Source organism: Condylura cristata, unplaced genomic scaffold, assembly GCF_000260355.1.
Source record: "Condylura cristata isolate star-nosed mole 26May11 unplaced genomic scaffold, ConCri1.0 scaffold00009, whole genome shotgun sequence".
Classification (NCBI taxonomy): Eukaryota; Metazoa; Chordata; class Mammalia; order Eulipotyphla; family Talpidae; genus Condylura; species Condylura cristata.
The window spans coordinates 26,328,696-26,347,400 of NW_004567110.1; the positions used below are offsets into that span (position 1 = coordinate 26,328,696).

The following is an 18,705-nucleotide window of genomic DNA, read 5'->3' on the forward strand; positions in this document are numbered from 1 at the left end:
ACCCCTGATGACTCCACTCCTGCCCCCTTACCCTTCTCCCCCAGCCTCTTTCTCTTGTCTTTGGTTCAAGGTGGTGTCACACAAAATTGGACTGTGTCGGGAGCTCCTGGACCACTTCGGCCTATTTCTCATTCGGTTTTGCAAGGAGGGCAAGCTCTCTGGTAAGGAGCAGAGGAATACAGCACAGCCAGGAGCGGAGTGGGCAGGTGTGGGGAGGGGATGTGCCCATCAGATGCAGCAGGCACACCAGCGGTGCTGAGCGTGGTCCTCCCAGCTCACTTCGGGCTGTATTGTCCACTGCAGGGCGGGGCATTCTCCACCGCACCTGCACGGTGCCATCTGGCCCTGGTCCACAGACCAACTTCCCTTCCTGTGGGCTGGGTGTCACCCATCGGGCAGCTGCCCCAGTGTGTTGTCCTGATGATTGTTCTCAGCCCCCGAATCAGAAGTCTCTGGGGTGGCTGTTGTGTCTGTGTCCAGGGAGAACTGGGGATGAGCACCCCAGAGAGGCCACATGGTCAGGAGCAAGGCAACAGCCCCCCTCCCCACCCCATCAACAGCACATCCCCCGTCTGGGTCTTGACATGACATGTACCTACTCTGTTACTTGCACACTGGCTGCCGGCCACTGTGAGCGGGTCCCAGACTCCCTGCATCAGGACCCACCGCAGCATGGACTCCCCCCTTATAGTTTATTTGCTATAAAATGTGGATATTGTAAATAAGTTCTTTACAGACTTTTTAAAAGATGGATGTAAGAGATAATGAAACAATGGAGCATTCATGTGTTTGCCTTTCTCTTTATTGACTATCTAGATGTAAAAGGGTCCGTCATCACCAAATGCTTTAGGCATCTGCCAGGAAGCTGTGGGCGGGACTGTGAGGTGGGTTGGCCACTGATGTGGACAGTAACGACAGGGCACTGGTCTGCTTGGCCCCACTTTTCCTTCCTCTGTAGCCCAGTGTTGCGTCCCCTGATCAAGCACTGGTCTTTCGTGAGGAGCAAGTACTTTTTTTTTTTTTAATGAACTTCAGAAGTTAAAAAAAAATTACTTACAAGTGGATGAGAACACTATGATTGGGATTTTAATCTCTCTGAATTCAATGCTTTATTTTCTCATTTAAAAGTCTCCACAGGTTGTTTGTTCTGCTTTAAATAGCAAGACTTCCTTTCCCCTTTCTCTAGTCCTGAAAAAGCTGGCGGACTTTGAACTCCCCTATGTCAGCCTTCACAGTGCTGAAGTAGAAAAGTGCCAGGTTGGACTCAGAAAGTGGTGAGTGAGCACTTAGCCTGCAGCAGGTATTTGAGGATCTGGACTCCCATGTCCCATAGCCCCACAGGGGGGAGAGAGGTTAAGAGAAAAGTAGTGAGGGTGGGGGGTGAGGAAGAGGAGAAATTTTGTCCTAAGCAGACATTTTCTCCCTGGCCATTTGTCTGGGGACTGGGATGGTGATGATTGCCACTGTCTCAGGTAAGAACTTGAGAGGTGTTATCACCAGGACAGCGGTCATGATGGGAAGGCTTGAAAAACCGGGGCTGCGTGTGGGCATTTAGGCAGGTGTTGTGGAGGTGTTAGGCTGCCGGTTTGCTTTGGAATGGATTCTTGTTTTAATTGAAGGGATTTGTTGCAGGAACAAGCAGGTGTTATTCATCTGCTGAACTCTCTCCCTGCCCAGTTATTCTGTAATCTGAGCTCAGACGCTTTCAAGAAAGACAGTTTGAAATCTAGGAATAGTAGTTTCCTTAACCTTGTCATACCTCACTTGAGCACCAACCTTCCACGTGGAAGGGAGGACGTGTGAGAGAGAACATAGGCCATGAAAGCAGAGGCGTCCCAGGAAGGGCCTTGGAAGCAAGCAAGAAAGCTCTAACTCCTGGGACTGTGGGCATCTGAATGGTGACTCGGGGAAGACCACCCTGGCTAGAAAGTGGAGGGAAGGCCAAGGGGGCAGAAAGCCTGGTGAGGAGGCTGGTGGAACAGCACAGGCAGAAGATGGGGCGGCCGGGGTGTAGGCAAATGTGCAGGTATTCTGGGAATGGGCACACAGGACTGGGTGGCCACGAGCCGGCTGAGTGTAAACAAGTCTGCAGACCATTCCCCTTAAAGCTTTATTTTTTTGCATTTGACTCTGAGCCCATCAGGTAAGAAGATACAAAGAAAAAGGAAGCAGAAGGAGTGGATGGACAGAGGCAGGTTAGGCAGAGAGGGGTGGGAAGGGGGGTTAGGAAAGAGGCCTTGGCTCCAAGTGCAGGAGACACTGGTTCCTGGGCACACCTAGGAGCCAAGAGCCCTGTCAGGAGTTAACACCCCAAATCACGCAGGTACCTGGATCCGTCCCTTGACGCCTCACTGATGGACTGCAGAGCCGCCGTGGACCTGATCTGCATGCAGGTGAGGGTAACTAAAAGCTGTCGGAAGACCACATATTTGGGATTGAAGCCCTTGGAAATGACATGCAGTAATTAAGGATTCTACCTTCATGCCCAGAATAGGCAAATTCAGAGAGACAGAAGTACATGAGCTGTTAGCAGGGGGTTGCAGGAGAGTACAAATCGCTGCTCAGAGGCATAGAACATTTGCTGGGAAAAAAGGAGAGGTTTTTGGTGTAGACAGTGGTGATGTGGCCCAATGCTATCCATGTTTTTAATGCCACTGACTTGTTCACTTACCAATGGTTCAAATGACAAATGTTGGGCCCTCCCTGGTGGTGCAGCGGGTTACAGCACAGCACTAAGAAGCTAAAGCCACGCAGCATGAGTTCGATTCCTGCCAGCCCTGGAGGTGACCCACAAGGTGCGGCAGACTCCTGACCTGCCCGCTGCTCCCCTCAGCAGTGTTCTTTATCAGTTCTACCTGTTCTGCTCCTCCCTCTATCTCTGGTGAATCCTTTCACCCCCCCCCCTGCACTGCTGGCCTGTACCCCACTTCTGTATGCATAAATAAATAAATTAAAAACAAAGACAAATGTTATATCTGCTTCACTACAATAAACATATCTAAATAAGGAAGAAGTACAGGATTTGAGAGAGAAAAAATTCCTTTTAACTATCACTCTCTGAATTTGCAGACACTCCCATCATCTCAGCTAATTTACGTTAGCCTAGAAAGGCTGTTATTTTTGATAATTTGAAGTACACGTGCTTCCTAAGTCTCACTGTAATATTATCTTCTTTTTCCCTGTGGCAGTAAGTCCCACTCCTGCCCCCAGGGCCAGCTTCACAGGCTCAAAAAGCCTGCAGTCTGCTTTCATGCTCTGCTATGGCCTTCTTGAAATTCTCAACAGTTTTTGGCTAAAGTGATCCACATGTTTTATGCTGTGTGAGGCCCAGTAAATCTGTACTTGGTCCAGCCGACCCTAACCCTCAGAGTCCAGACAAGCACATTTTAGGTTTGGCTTCCTTTCCTTCCCCTGGATTCATGTGGGGGAAGGTCTGTACCCTGGACTGTAAATACCGTTTATATTTGTATCCTTAACCAGACTCAATGGCCAAGGCCAGAGACCAACCACTGGGTACCAGGACAGGTTCATGAGTGAGAAGCAATCATCCTTTTTTTTTTTTTTTTACAAAAGTTTATTTTTACATCATTTTGTACATTTTTTTTTTTCCATCTCGATTGTAATCCCCGCGGGTTTCCCATCACCAAGTCACCCATGTGCCATCACCATAATCCCGTGCATTTCCCTCTCCCCACCCCGTTTTTGATCCCATTCCCCACTCCACCCCCACAAGAGAAGTAATCATCCTTTTAAAAAGCTAATACAAAAAAGTCCTGAGTTCTTCCGATATAAAGGTACCATCACAATTCACTATTAAAGGATACCCTTTTGATAGTCCTAAAGCAGATTTTTCTCTTGCCTAGTGATATCCCAGGAACCAGCTGGACTCTTACAATGTTTCCTTTCTTGCTCTTTTGAGATATGTTATTGACATTAATACAGTGGGAGATCAGATCATTTCTGGATTAAAAAAATATATATTCTTGGCTTGCTCAGTGTTGGGTCTGTGTTTTGTCCAGGGCCACCACTGAGCCCTGAGGTAACTTGGTGCCACTTCCCTCAGGGGCCCTGGCCCATGTAGGAGCTTGTGGCTAGGTGGGGGAGCATGAGTGATGACACCCTCCGATTCCACCATGGTCGAAGGCACTTCACAGGGCCCAGCTGCTTACACGCCCCTGGCCGTGTTCTGTCCTGCCTCATTGAGCCAGGACTGAGAGTCTCAGCCTTGCTCAAAGGCACACGTGCTCTCCGTTTCTCACCACCATGCTCTCCTTAGAGGGCAATGAAGTATGTGTGTTTGAGGCTCATGAAAACCATGGCTTGTGTTTGCACTGGATTTTAAAAGTTAACTTCTGTTTAAGTCTGCACTGGTCAGTCCTTAGGGAACCATATAACTGAGTAGAGACAGCTGTCTAATGTAGACTCAAGCTTTGTCTGGCGTGAGGTATTGTATATAATGTGTGAGTGATGACTTGTGAACCCACAGTGAGGGTCAAATCTTTTCAAACATAGTGAAACAAAGATATATTACCTCTGCTGGAGGACATGTAAGCTCTGTGTGCCTGAGAACCCTGGGCCCTCACAGCTGCTGTGTCTGTGATAGGCACTGCCACCATCACTGTTGGCCTTCAGGAAGCCACGCTTCCCCTTTTGACGTCATTGTTCTGGCTTAACAGTCCTTGCTAAAAACCAAGAAAGAAGGACATTAGTTTTTCATGCCCATGTTGATTCCATTCTGGGATGGGGTCTAGGTTCAGTCTTGATACCACCTGACTGCAAGAAGAAAGCATTGGGGGCTGCTGCCAACATGGTGAGAATACATTACTGAATTCTTACCATGGCTCCAGCAAGGATAGCAGAGCGTGATGGAATTCCAATCCAAGTCTTCCCACTTACTTATTGCATTGTCTTAAAGTCGTAACCTTTCTGGGCCTCAGTTTACACATCTATAAAAATGGGGCTAATGTGCCTATCCCACAGAATACACAGGGTGGAAATGCCAGTGAGAAAACCTATGTAAAGCACGTTTTCAATAAGCGTCATCTTCTTTTATAATTCACCTCCTCCCCAACCTAAACAGCGGTGTCAACAATTTAATTAGCCTTTCATTCTCCTCTTGGAGATGAGGCGCAACCTCATAGAACACACAGACTTACTGAGGTGTACACCATCACAGCCTCCTGATAACTGACAAAGGTTATTGGGCGTTTGCTGTATGCAACACATTGGACAGAATACACAGGTCTTCCCTTAAAAGCTTAACGATCTATCCGAAGACCAGTGAAAAAGTTTTCATAGCACAGGCTAAAGTATACTGCTAGTGGGATGAACAGCTAATACCAGAACCTCCTCAGGACCAGGCTGGGTAAAGGGGAAGGGAGGTCAGTGACAAAAGGTGAAAGGAACATGGAAAAAGGGAGCCTAGCAGTTCTTAAGGATGATCAAGGGGACAGTTTCTTCAAGAGAGTCCTGCTGAGTCCAGCGCTCTCTGCTTATACCCTCAGTGTGGTTTAGGAAACAGAAGTAAGAAACTTAACAGGGACTTGGACTCAGGGTCATTTGCTGGTGGCAGTATCCAAAGCTCAGCAAATGGGGCCCACTGATGTATTCACTTTTATTTTTTTAATTGTCAAATTTGTTTTCCTCTCGGAACAAAGTTGCAAATAGGGCAGAGCTCAAAACACAAAAGTAAATGCCACCCAAAATCTTAGTCAGACATTTAAACTCTTAATATTGTGGGTGTGTTCTGTATTTGTTTCATTTTTTATAGGCACATCTATTGGCTTGACTCATAACTCAGTATATAAGATTTTATAATTTATTTATTAGTGTTAAAATGATCAGTGTTGGGCCCTCCCTGGTGGTGCAGTGGGTTAAAAGCACAGCACCAAGAAGCTAAAGCCACTGCAGCATGAATTTGCCCTGGAGGTGACCCACATGGCCCTGGAGACCCCTCGTGACCCGCCCACTGCTCTCCTCAGCAGTGTACTTTGTCAGTCAGCCTGTTCTGCTCCCCACTCTGTTTCTGGTGAAGTCTCTCACTGGCTTTGCACCTCTGGCCTGTACCCCAGTTCTATATGCATAAATAAATCTTTAAAAAAAAAAATCAGTGTCTACTACTACACCCTCATTTTGTAACTTGACATCCTTTCCACCACAGACTTTTCCCATGCTGTTAAATATTCTATATAATGTTTAATGACAGCATAACCTATTATTTGATTGTACCCAATCACCTGTTTGGGCATTTCATAATAGCACTATTTCATAGGTAGCTAGAAGGACTGGCTTTGGATTTAGTGCAAGCGTAAGCACATACATGTATTTAAGCACTACATGTATGTTTGTCTCTATTAAAGAGCTGAAATGTTTCAACAGCACCGACAGTGATAGCAGCCTTACTAACGCATGGCCTCCGCATATACGCCCATTCCTGTCAGTGGTCTTAGATTCATATTGCCAAATTCCCATCATGAAGTGGTAACAATTTAAAGCCCATAAGGTCTATATGAAACTTCCAGTTTCTCCAAGCCCTTTTCAACTCTGAATATTATGTATGTGACATGTATAATAGTCTTTGCCAGTTCTAGAGGCAAAAAACTTCTTTGATTGCAAGTAAGCCTAAATATATCTTTGTCACTGGAGCTCCTTTTTGTCAGTCACTAATACATCAACTTTGTCCATTTGCCTATTAGGGATGCTCGTATTTTTTCCTGTTGCTGTCTATAAATAGTATGAACTCTGCTACATATGATGCAATCATTTCCCCAGGCTTGCCGTTTCCTAGTTTTGTTCTTGGTGATAGTGTGTATAGAAGTTTTGTATTTTTATATAACTATATATTCCTTGATTATATTTTGTCTTTGTATCTTCTCTTACAAGTTTATTCCCTGCCTCAATGTCAGATAAAATTTTCCTTTCTTTGGTTCTTTGATTTGTTTTTTATATTTATTTAACATTTTTTAAATCTCTCATTTATCTGGATTTCTTGGATCAGTTAAGAGCTAACTTAATTTTCTTTTCCCAGTGCTGCCAGTTGTCCCCAAATCACTGAACAATCTCTTCATACACCCACTAATTTTAAAAATAATCTTTACAACATGCTAAATCCTTGCATTTGCCTACTTGGGCCTGTATTTATAGCCTAGCCTCTCATATACAAATATGTTTTTGTCAGACTGATTTCTGCTAAGTTTGCTAATTTTACAACTTATGCTTTTTTAAGGCATTAAAAGACATTGAAAACGAATGGGCCAAACCCACACAGGCACAGAGGCAGAAACTAGAGGCTCTCCAGAAGGAAGACAACAAAACAAAGGTAAGTCAAATACTGCGCCCAGAGAAATCCCTTGGAAGGGAATTAAGACACATACTGGAATTGAATTGCTTCTATAACTTATAGACCTGACACACACTAAAAATTGGATTTTTTTTTAAAAAATGAGAGTGCCTTCATTTATTTTTCTGATCATAAAATAAAGACTTATCACATACAATTCTGAAAACAGCATTATATTTCAGTTCTCTGTCAAGTCAGTACAGACCACTAACATATTTTTAATGCCCAGAGAATACTCCATTTTGTGGTCATGTTAGCATTTAGCTTACCAATTTCCTATTATTAGAAGTGAGGTTGTTTCCAGCGTCTGCCACTATAAATCACTTTGGCAGGGAGTGCCACGAGGCCCAGGGCTGTGTCTAATTTATACATACCCTGTGTATTCTTAGCACCTGTGTGGTCTCCCGCTGAGGTCTCCAAACACCGCTGCCAACAGCCTGTCTTTGAGTGTGTGTTCTATTATTGCTCAGGATATATTTCTAAATGTCTGTTTTTAAAGCTTCTGTAAAGGTGGTACCACCTCCCTCGTCTCTTGTCCCCAAGCAGTTTATGTGAGTCTGACAAACGAGAAATATTTGAACAGAAGAACTGACCTTTGATTCATTGTTTTGTCTTTATGTTATTCTTTAGACTTTGCCCATGTTCATTGATTTTGAACAAGATAAACAAAATGAGAAGACTCATTTCTAGTTAGGCTGAGATAGAAAGTCATTCTTGAAATTTTGATAGTTTTTTTTTAAAAGATTATTTGTGCACACAAAACTGGGGTTCAGGCCAGAGGTACAGGGGTGGTGAGAGGATTCACCAGAGGCAGAGTGGGGAGCAGAACAGGCTGATGAAGTACACTGCTGAGGGGAGCAGCAGGCGGGTCAGGAGAGGTCTGCCACACCATGTGGTCATCTCCAGGGTGGGGATTGAACTCGTGCTGCAGTGGCTTTAGCTCCTTAGTGCTGTGCTTTAACCTGCTGCACCACCAGGGAGGGCCCGAAATTTTGATAGTTATAATCAATGAGCAAGAGAGAAGTGGGTCGTGGAGGGAGTGGGGAGAAAGGAAGAGAGAATGTGAGCTTATTGCCACCATGGAACCATTGCCCCCCCACCCCCAATGTGGTATCCCACCACAGCTTATCATAAAACTGAGTTCAAGTTCTTTACGTATTCGTCAGTTTGGACATTTGGTGTTTCTATCTGGGTAGACCACTGCTACTACTTTGGATATAATTACAAATTCTAAGTATAGTTCTGCTCTATGAACTTCTTAATTTAGTAAGACTATTCTTTTTACCATTTTGTTATGCACCACCAAAATTCATTTTTTTTGCTCTACAAAACATGTTTTTTTCTGTGGTGAGTGTTTACCTGGGTTTACCATACTTTGATCTTAAAGAAACTCTGAGTACATAAATAACGTGATCAAAAATTTGAATGATCATTTACATTAACTGATTTTTTTTCTTGAAACACCTGAGCATACTGATAGAAAACCAGCATAATTTGCTTGTGAAGTTCTTTTTCTGCTAGTGGAGCTGACACATCAACAACATGATTTTTCTTTATGCCTACATACAAGAAAACTTGGAATGTATGTAACATTAATTTAAAGGAGCAGGCATTTGACTTGAGTCAGAAATGATCTCAATACAGTCTATGGCCACTGTTTTTGTAAATAAAGTTTTATTAACACACAGAAACTGTCACTCCCTGGCAGTATTGCCTAAGACAGAATTTGTTCTAGAGCAGTTGAGGTGAGTGACTATAATAAAAATCATATACCTGAAGAGCTAAAAATATGTACATGATTCTTAACAGAAATGTTTTCTGACCCCTGATCAAAACAAAAATATGTTAAACATAGCCTCTACAGTTACACATGTTGAATCCTTGCAGACTTCTGTCCTTTACTTTTCATATTGTCACTAATATTCCCTTTATGAACGGCAAACACAATTAAGTGTTTTGAACAGTTACTTATTCACCAACTTTCCTAGAAAATGGAGTTCAATTTCTAATTGAACACTTTCATCGCTTGTGTAAGAGTATGACAGCCAAGAACATATTTTTAAGTGTTACAAAAGAATGAAGTAAGCAACTATTTCCCCTTATAATAAATAAGGAATCTGTAGCAATAGCATGACACTGCTCTGTATGCTCTGTGGTGAGATTACTCTGCCTGCCCCAGCCCTGCACACAAGCATCTACTCACAACCTGTTTTTGCTTTATCATTTCCACCAACCCAACTTCATGTATCTGAATCCGGCAGCTATCTGAACCTCTCCACTGAAGCATAAGCAGCAGCACAACCACCTGGTAGATGCATGGTAGACTTGGGGGGGAGGGCAGAGCCTCATATATGTCTCCCTCCTTGTGCCAGGATGGCTGTGCCCTACCGCCTGGTGTCCACTTGTTTCACTCGATCAGACAGCACTTCATGGAGTCCTTGAGAAGGTTAAGAAAGAGCAGTTTATACTTAACATGGAGCTTCCACATGACCAGCAATCCCACTCCTCGGTATCTACCCAAAAGACACAAAAACACTGATTCCAAAAGATACCTGCACCCCCACGTTTATTGCTGCTTTATTTACAATTGGAAAGACATAGAAACGGCCCAAATGCCCAAAAGTGGATGACTGGATTAGAAAGATGTGGTACATATACACAATGGAATATTACTCAGCAACCAAAAAAAAAAAATAAACACATGCTTTTTGCAGCAACATGGATGGAGCTAGAAAAGATCATGCTTAGTGAGATAAGCCAGAAAGAAAAGGAAAAATACCTCCTATGAGTGAGACCTGCAGGAGTATAACAGACCAGGCAAGAAAATAATAATAATAATGAACAGCTATATACCAGAGACATTTTATGGGGGTGTAGTGGGGAATGGGATCAAAAACAGTGGGGGGAGGGAAATGCACTGGAATATGGTGACGGCATGGGTGATTTGGTGATGGGAAGCCCACGGGGATTACAACTGAGATGGAAAAATGCACAAATGATGTAAAAATAAACTGTTATATTATTTTTAAAAAACAAACAAAACAAAAGAAAGAGCAGTTTGTCACATTGGCTTCCCTCCTGACTTAACTGTGGGTTAGGTTAAGGCACACACATCTGCACACTGCCGGCCAGATCCATGGTGAAAGCTGGAAGAACAAAGTGGAGGTTCCCAAACTGACATCAGCTCATTTGAATGCAATTGTTAATCGTGACACTGAAAAAATGAAAAGTCCTAGATGGATGTGAGGACAGGATGCTGGCACCACGGGTGTGGACTGTATCTTCTAGCTGTTCTCAGAGTGTGTCAGAAGCAGAGGGAAAAGCTGGGGTCACATCACAGCATTCCCTTGCCACTTTGGGAACTAGTGCACACTCTTGTGTATCACTGGCATTTCCAGAATTTCTTTTCTCTGACAGTATCACTATATAGCTGCCTGCCAATGAGCCGCTTTCCTCCTCTTAATCTTTTTTTAAGAGCTGACATTTTAAATGTACATTTTTGAGGGGATTATCTCATTGTTATATCTGTTGAAGTAGAATCACGCTTACTAATTCCGCTGATTCACTCTACTGTATGCACGTGTCAAATATTTCCCCACCAAGTACCAAGTGCTGTGGCAGGAGCAGGGACACGATGTGAAAAAGGACACCTGAACTTCCTCAGCCCTTACTGTCAGAGAGCAAAGGGGACATTATCTTGCCGCAGAATGTCTGGAAGGGAACAGAGCGCTCACTCGGGCTCAGTTCCCGAGCGCTCTGTTCCCTTGTTCTGTTAGATGGCAGTCACCTCTGATGTGTGGTTTTCTTCTTTTGCAACTGGTCTTTTGCTTCCTCCTTCCCAATCCCACCTCCACCCCTGCTTTTTTGGAGCAGTTTTTGGAGCTGGCCCAAGAGGTACAACACTATGGATATATGCAACTGGACCCTTGTACCTGTGACTACCTAGAACCTGGCTGCGGAGCGGTCCTTTCTGTTGGCAATAATGAGATCCGCTGCTGTATCACCCTGCCAGATAACCGGACCCAGGATGTCATTTTCCAGATGAACAGAGTGAAGTGTTGGCAAGTCACCTTCCTTGTGAGTATCTTTGCACTTTGCCTTACCCACCCCTTAAAGTCTCCTGTGATTGAAGATCCTGTTGTTCTTGGATGACAATGTTGGCCTGAGGGAGAGAAGTCTGATGTGCGAATCAATACCTTGAATGGGTTGATAGATCAGCACATTAAGTATCTAAGTTCTAAGCCCCTCTAGTGTCTGGTACAAAACCCCCACCGGTAGCCATGAGATCTTCCAATCTTCCTACCATCCAATGACAGGTTTCTCTACTGTTGGAAGGTGTCTGGGATTTCACAGGCTATGATACTGTGAGTAATTTGAGTTGACTGTCTTTAGGAAGTGAAAATATAAATAAGCCAAGGAATTGATTACTTTTTTAAAAAAGAATTTATGTAAGTGGGATCATTTAGTATGTTGCCCTTTAAAATTGGTTTTTCTTTCCTCAGCATAATTCTTGGCCAGTTCATTCAAGCTGTTGTTATCAATTGTTTGTTTTATTTTATTACCAGTATGGAATAGCCAAAATGTTCTTAACTATTCATCAAATGAAAGATACTGGTTGTTTCCAGTTTTTAGGTATTATGAAAAAAGCTCCTGTAAATATTTAGGTCTAAGTTTTGTTTGAGCACAAGTCTTCATTTCTCTAGGAAAATTGCCCAGAAGTGTAATGGAGTATTCATAAGAAGCTTGCATGTTTAGTGCTTCAAGAAACTGCCAAACTGTTTTCAAGGGTGACTGGACCAATTTACATTCCCACCAGCTATTAATTAATCCCATTTCCCTGGCTCCTCATCAGCATTTGGCATTGTCACCAGTTTTATGTTAGTCATTTTGATAAGTGTGTAATGGTATTTCATTGTGATTTTAATTTGTATTTCCCTCAAGACTAATGATGTTGAATCTCTTTTCATGTGCTTATTTACCATCTGTATATCTTTGGTAAAATGTCTTCTCAGATATCCTACCCATTTTCTAATTAAATTTTTTTTAACTGTTGAGTTTTGAGAATCCATAAGATATTCTAGATAGAACTTCTTTGTTGGATCTGTGGTTTCAAATACTTTCTGTAGTTTTCTTGTCCTCTTAACAAAGCAAACATTTTTTTATTTTGATGAAGTCTGGTTCAATCAGTTTTTCCTTTTTTTTTTTTTTTTAAAGATTTATTTATTTATTCATATGGAACTGGGGTACAGGCCAGAGATGTGGAGGGTGAGAGGATTCACCAGAGACAGAGAGGGGATCAGAACAGGCAGATCGAAGGGAGCAGAACAGGCAGATCGACGAAGTACACTGCTGAGGGGAGCAGCAGGTGGGTCAGGAGAGGTCTGACGCGCCATGTGGTCACCTCTGGGGCAGGCGGGGATTGAACTCATGCAGAAGTGGCTTTAGCTTCTCAGTGCAGTGCTTTAACCCGCTGCACCACCAGGGAGGGCCCAGTTTATCCTTTTATAGGCTGTGCTCATGGTATCTTTGCAAATATCCTTTAGATATTTTTAGGCATCTAAAATTTTATAGGTTTTTAAGTTGATGGTCACTTGAGGTTAGTTTGCATGTAGGATGCAAAACTTAGAACAAGGTTTTATGTGGTCTGTGGAAGCCCAGTTGCTGCAGTGTCATCTGTGGGAAAGCCTGTGTTGCCCCATTTGAGTTGCCTTTGCACCTTTGTAAACATCAGTTGAACAAATTTGTCTGTTTTTTTATTCCCTTTTTAGTTTCACTGATCTATATATTCACCCTGAACACACAAATACAATGCATTCTTTCTTTTTCTTTGTTATGGGCTTATCGATTATAATTTAATGGCAGTACAATTCACACCATAAAGTTAACAATTCAGTGGTATGAGTATACATACAGAATTGTGCAACCATCACAATAGTTTTAGAACATTTTAGGATCCATTTTAGAATTTTTATCACCCTGTTAAAGAAGTTCTATGCTCTTTAGCTGTCTCCTTCCCGTCCCTTCATCCCACCTCTGATCCCTTTCTGTCTCTATAGAATTGCCTTGCCTAAATATTTCATAGTGATGAAATCATGTGTTCATGATTGTGACTGTCTTCTTTAATTTAACATGTATCCAATCTCCATCATTGTAGCATTATCAGAACTTCATCCCTTTTTATGGACAAATAATATTTCATTATGTGGATATACCAAATTTTGCTTAACCATTTATCGAATGCTAGACATTTAGGTTGCTTCAACTTTGTGTCTTTGTGAATTATTCTCCCAATAATATTTGTGTTGGTGTATGTTTTCATTACACACATACACACACACACTTCTAAGGAAGTTAAATATAGGCTGTTTTACAAAGTGTCTATTCCATTTATTTCCACCAGCAGTTTTTAAGGGTTCCATTTTCACCAAGTCCTTGTCAACACTTGTAATTATCTAATTTTTAAAATTTTAACCATCCTAGTGGGTATGAGGTAGTAGAATCTCACTGTAGTTTTATTTAGTTCTGTCTTTTTTCCCCCAATACTTCATTTTGGGAGGTTTCTATTGCTGCAGGTACAAGATCATCACTCTTTTGAAATGTTTAATGTTCTCTCCATCCATATATTTTAACTTCTAGTATATTTTTCATCTCTAGAAGTTCCATTTGATTCTTTTTTTTAATATATATTTTCCATTTCCCATCTTATGCTATATGTTCTCTAAACTTGTGAATATATGTAGCATATTTAAAATAATAGTTTTCTGGATGTTTCTATTGGTTTCTCTTGTTTGCAGAGCATCTTTTCTATTTTTTATACCAGCTAATTTTTTATGCTATGCTTAAATTGTGACTTTTATTGTTTGATATTCATTTACTTAGGATTGGCTTTTATTTATTTCATTTCATTTCACTTTATTTTCAGCTGGCTTTAACACTTTCTTAAGAGGTCTAGGCATTCATTAGGGCTAATTCAGCTCTTTACTCATTAATGGTTATTCTTAGGACATACCCAATGTATTATTTATTGTAGCTTCTACTTCAGTTGATAGAAACACAGGCTATTTTCAGTCAGGTTTATGAGCTCCTGGGATTGTTTAACCTACTGCTTTTCAGTGGTTCTTTCCTTAGCCTGTGCACTTACACCATCTCCACACATGCACAAATCCTATGCACAAATCCTTATTCAGCCAAATACTGGAAAGGAACTTTCTAAGCTCTTTCTCTTTGTGAAGTCCTCATTTGTGTGGCCTTCTGCCCCACAAATTCTAACCTCAGCTTCCTCAAATTTTTATCTCTTTCTCCCCAACTCAGCAAGACCTCTAGCTCTGTTTGGGTGCCCCCTCCCTGAAATGCATCCTACAAACTCCTTCAAGCATTAAGCTGAGTAATAGTAGGGCTCACCTCATCTGTTTTCTTTCTCTCTGAGTTGACAGGCTGCATTATCTGTTGTTCAATGTCTGAAAGCAGCTGTTTCCCAGTTCATTTTTTATATCAATGCTATCAGACCAGTATTTTAGTACTAATTGTGTGTGTTATTACCCAGTTTTTAAAATCTTTTCGTGAATATCTATTGCCCTCAAGATAAAGTCCAGACTCCCTCACTTAGCATATAAAACCTTTAAGAGGGTTCTCTGGTGATACACAATAGGAACTGATGCTTCTGGCTTAATAGAGGAAAAAAGCGGCTTATTGGAGGGAGTAAAATAACCCACTGATTAAAAGGGAAAGCTGGAGCTGAGGCTTAGTAAAATAAAGAAGCAGAGGAGTTGGAGGTTATTTTTAGGACACTGAAATTCTTTATTCAGATCTGCAGGTTGGCTCTCTCTGCTCTGGAATGAAATTAGGGGCACATATAGTGTGTGTCCAATTGGCCTGAGCCTGAGTCATATGCCACTTCATCAGGGCAGAATTCCCTGATGGTCCTTACCTCCAAAGCCCCAGTGGAAAAGGGAGGGTTTTCCCAAGGATATCTGAGACGCATTGCTAGGAGAAGGAGGGGAAGGTGCAGTATAATGAGAATCACAGGTGCTTCCTACTAGGCTTGCAGGACTGGGCCTATGGTGCCTCGCAAGCTTCCTTTCCTACCGCTATCACCTCTGTAGCCACCACCATCACCTCCTGCACATTGCAATTGCCCTGAACCCCCCAAAACAAAACAAAACAAAACAAAAAACCACCCACACATGATAACAAACTTGGATAGTTCTGACTTCTTCTCAGAACCCTGCCCTTTCTAGGAGGCCTTTGCACGCCTATCCTTGATTAGGTTCCCATTTTAGGTATTTTCACAGACCTGTGTTTGTCTCCCTTATAACACTCATTTCATCAAACTGTGGTGATTTACTTTCATGGTTTCTCTTAGACTGACAGCTTATTGGGAATAGGGATGGTTTCACTTGTCTTGATATTTTGGCCAGACCTGAATAGTCACTTAAATTTCAACTGAATATCAACCAATATCTTTTCCTCTGTAGGGTACTCTGCTGGATGTGGATGGGCCCCAGCGAACTCTCAACCAGAACTTAGAGCTCAGGTTTCAGTATAGTGAGGACAGTCAGTGGCCATGGTTTGTTATTTACACCAAACAGGTAAGTCTTCCTGGCTGCAATATTCTCTTGCTTGCTGGGGTTAACAAAGCACATTAACCTAATCCAGGTTGAGCAGAGTGTTGGTGTGTGCTATGCACTCTGTTTCACTTTTCTTTATTTCTTGTTTTGTTTTGCTTTACGAGTTCCCATGGACTTCATGTCAGTTATAAATGAATTTGGTTACTGTGTAACAGTGGCTAAGACCAGAGCTAGTCAACTTTTTCTTTTCTTTTCTTTTTTAAAAAGATTTATTTACTTATGCATACAAGAACTGGGGTACAAGCTAGAGGTGTGGGGAGTAAGAGGATTCACCAGAGACAGAGTGGGGAGAAGAATAGTCAGATCTACTCAAATACACTGCTAAGGGGAACAGAGGGCAAGGTCTGAAATGTGGGTCAGCTCCCTGGCCAGGGATCGAACTCATGGTGCAGTAGCTGCAGATAGCTTCATAGTGCTGTGTTTAACCTCTTGCACCACCAGGGAGATCCCAAGTTATCTTTTTCTTGAGAGGCCAGATGGTATATATTTTTGGTTTTGAGGTCTTGGTCTTTGTTGTGACTACATAACTCTATTGCCGTAGTACAAAAACAACCTTATACAATAAGTAAACAAATGGATATGGCAATGTTCCAATAAATTTTTATTTGCAAAAACAAGTCAGGGGCTGGTTTGTTAACCCTAGGGTTAGAGTATACAGATTTTTATATCATTAAGGATCGTGGAGGTAAATGATTGGCATCCCTAGTGTTCTCTTGATCTATTCTAAGGCAATAAAAGTGAGGCCTATAAAGTAAGACCCCCTGGTACACTATCTATTGACCAGGACTGGGTCACATGACCACTACAAGCTGCAAGAGAGTCTGAGCATTTAGCAAAGAAGAAAACGATTCACAGTCTGCTTAGAGTAAGCATGCACCATTGCCTGGAATTGGGCTCTCTGTTATCCCAGACAAAATCAGGGTTCTTTTAGGAGGGAACAAGGGCAATGGTTGTTGTGTATACCGCAAGCTATTCATTTCTACTGCAGGCTTGTTATTAAAATTCAAATTAAATTAAAAATCTTTTAAAAGGTATAATTTTCTAAACATAGAATCCAACTGTAAAATTATTCTGAACTAGCCTAGCAATTTAAAAACTATAAAATCAAACCAAAATATCAAAGAAAGCTTTGTATAAGCATTCTGTTCAACTTGAGTCCTTGCAGATCACACAGATATCAAAATTTCACAGAGTAACCTGCACCAGTTAGCCAAAGTCCCCTTTGAACTCTATGTCTAGTACAGTAATGATCATGAGACAATAGATATCAAATTTCTCTAAAAAACATCAAGTACAAAACCAAAATACTAGGCTAAAGAAATGGATTTACCTTTAATACTAAACATCCTTAGAGAAATGAGGATGGTTTGTGGAGGTAAGATTTGCTATCATCTGGGCACATGAAGAGATTTTGTGAAACCGTGACACCCCCCCCCCTTTGAATGCTAAGTGCAGCAGTTAAATTTTATTATGGTCTTTCAATCTAGTCTGTGGTAAATGCATTTAATCCACTCTAGAGAGGTGCCATAAACATTCTTTTAAAGGGTTCCTAGTAAGGTTTTATTTCCTTTGAAATGTGGGTTTATTGATATTTACCTAAAAGCTGCTTCTACAAAAGGCAGAAATGTCACTTGTATAACTTGCAAATAGAAATAAGGGCCCAAATCTCTTAATCTTCTCTAGGACATCAAACAAAAACTGAGTCTATATTTAATAAACCCAGTTTATCGTAGAGTCCTAACATTGTATGGAAATATGTTTGGAAAACTGCTGTTTAACTATTTCACACCTACTTTTAAGTAGGTTATCCCTATGCAAAAATAAATAGAATTAGGTTATCCCTATGCACAGATAAATAGAATTCTTAGCAAAAACAGGAAGTCAAAATTTGTCTTTGTATGTAAATCCTAAATCTTATTCTTTTCCTTAATGGTATCAGCTCCTTTCTTCATGTTCTTTTCCTCCCCTTAAATAAAATGAATTCCTATCATGCTCTTAGTTCTGGAAGACTTTGAGATGTTACCTATATGTGGCCCACTCTTCCACAAACGCTTCTTTCTGTGTCCCATCCTCCAAAGTTTTCTACTTTAGCTACTGTGCCAACCTCGTTTCTGTTTTCCTCTTTACTCCCCCCATCACTGTTCCCAATGCAGTGACCATTCTTGAGTACAGACTTATACCAAGATCTTATTGCCTCAAGTTGAGGTGTAGTTTTTAAGACCTTAGTAGGACCCAAAGAGAAATGAGCAAGCCAAGATTTAATAGTAGGATCAGAGAAAAAAAAGGTCAGTGGGAAAGGAGCCAGTGGGGAAGCAATGGGGAATTTCGACTGCAGTGTAGCAAGACATGTGACTGTATGTCTCTTGGCACACATGATGGCGAAGCAGCTTAAGGGGACAACTTTAGGCCTAAAAGTGAATGATTAAATATACTAGACAAGTAAGAAAGTGAAGAAACTATTTTTACATTAATGTTTCCTTACATTGCCGTCATTCCCAATGTTTTCCTGCCACCATGTGGGCTGTTAACCACCACTTCCCTCCCCTCTTGTGACCCCCCACACTTACTCCCTTGCTGTATACCTCAGAGCTATGGTCAACTTGCTGAAGTTTCTAGAGGGAAAATGATTTGTGATGAGATCTTAGCTATTTTCTGTCAGAGACTCTTTGTCCCCAATCACAGATTATTGGGGGGCAGAACAGGCAGGGTCTCATGGTGGGAATGGCGTAGGCTAGCGGA

The 18,705-nt window shown here is 41.7% G+C and overlaps 1 protein-coding gene across 1 annotated transcript in view; it reads left to right on the forward strand.

Moving 5' to 3' along the window:
- SNX31 (sorting nexin 31) overlaps window positions 1–18,705 on the forward strand; it is a 53,225-nt gene that overhangs the window by 22,747 nt on the left and 11,773 nt on the right. The window contains exons 6-11 of the mRNA XM_004680006.2: window positions 71–161; window positions 1,187–1,274; window positions 2,324–2,393; window positions 7,226–7,318; window positions 11,213–11,416; window positions 15,814–15,927. Coding sequence (XP_004680063.1) covers window positions 71–161; window positions 1,187–1,274; window positions 2,324–2,393; window positions 7,226–7,318; window positions 11,213–11,416; window positions 15,814–15,927 — 660 coding nt within the window. The remainder of the gene's footprint in view (window positions 1–70; window positions 162–1,186; window positions 1,275–2,323; window positions 2,394–7,225; window positions 7,319–11,212; window positions 11,417–15,813; window positions 15,928–18,705) is intronic.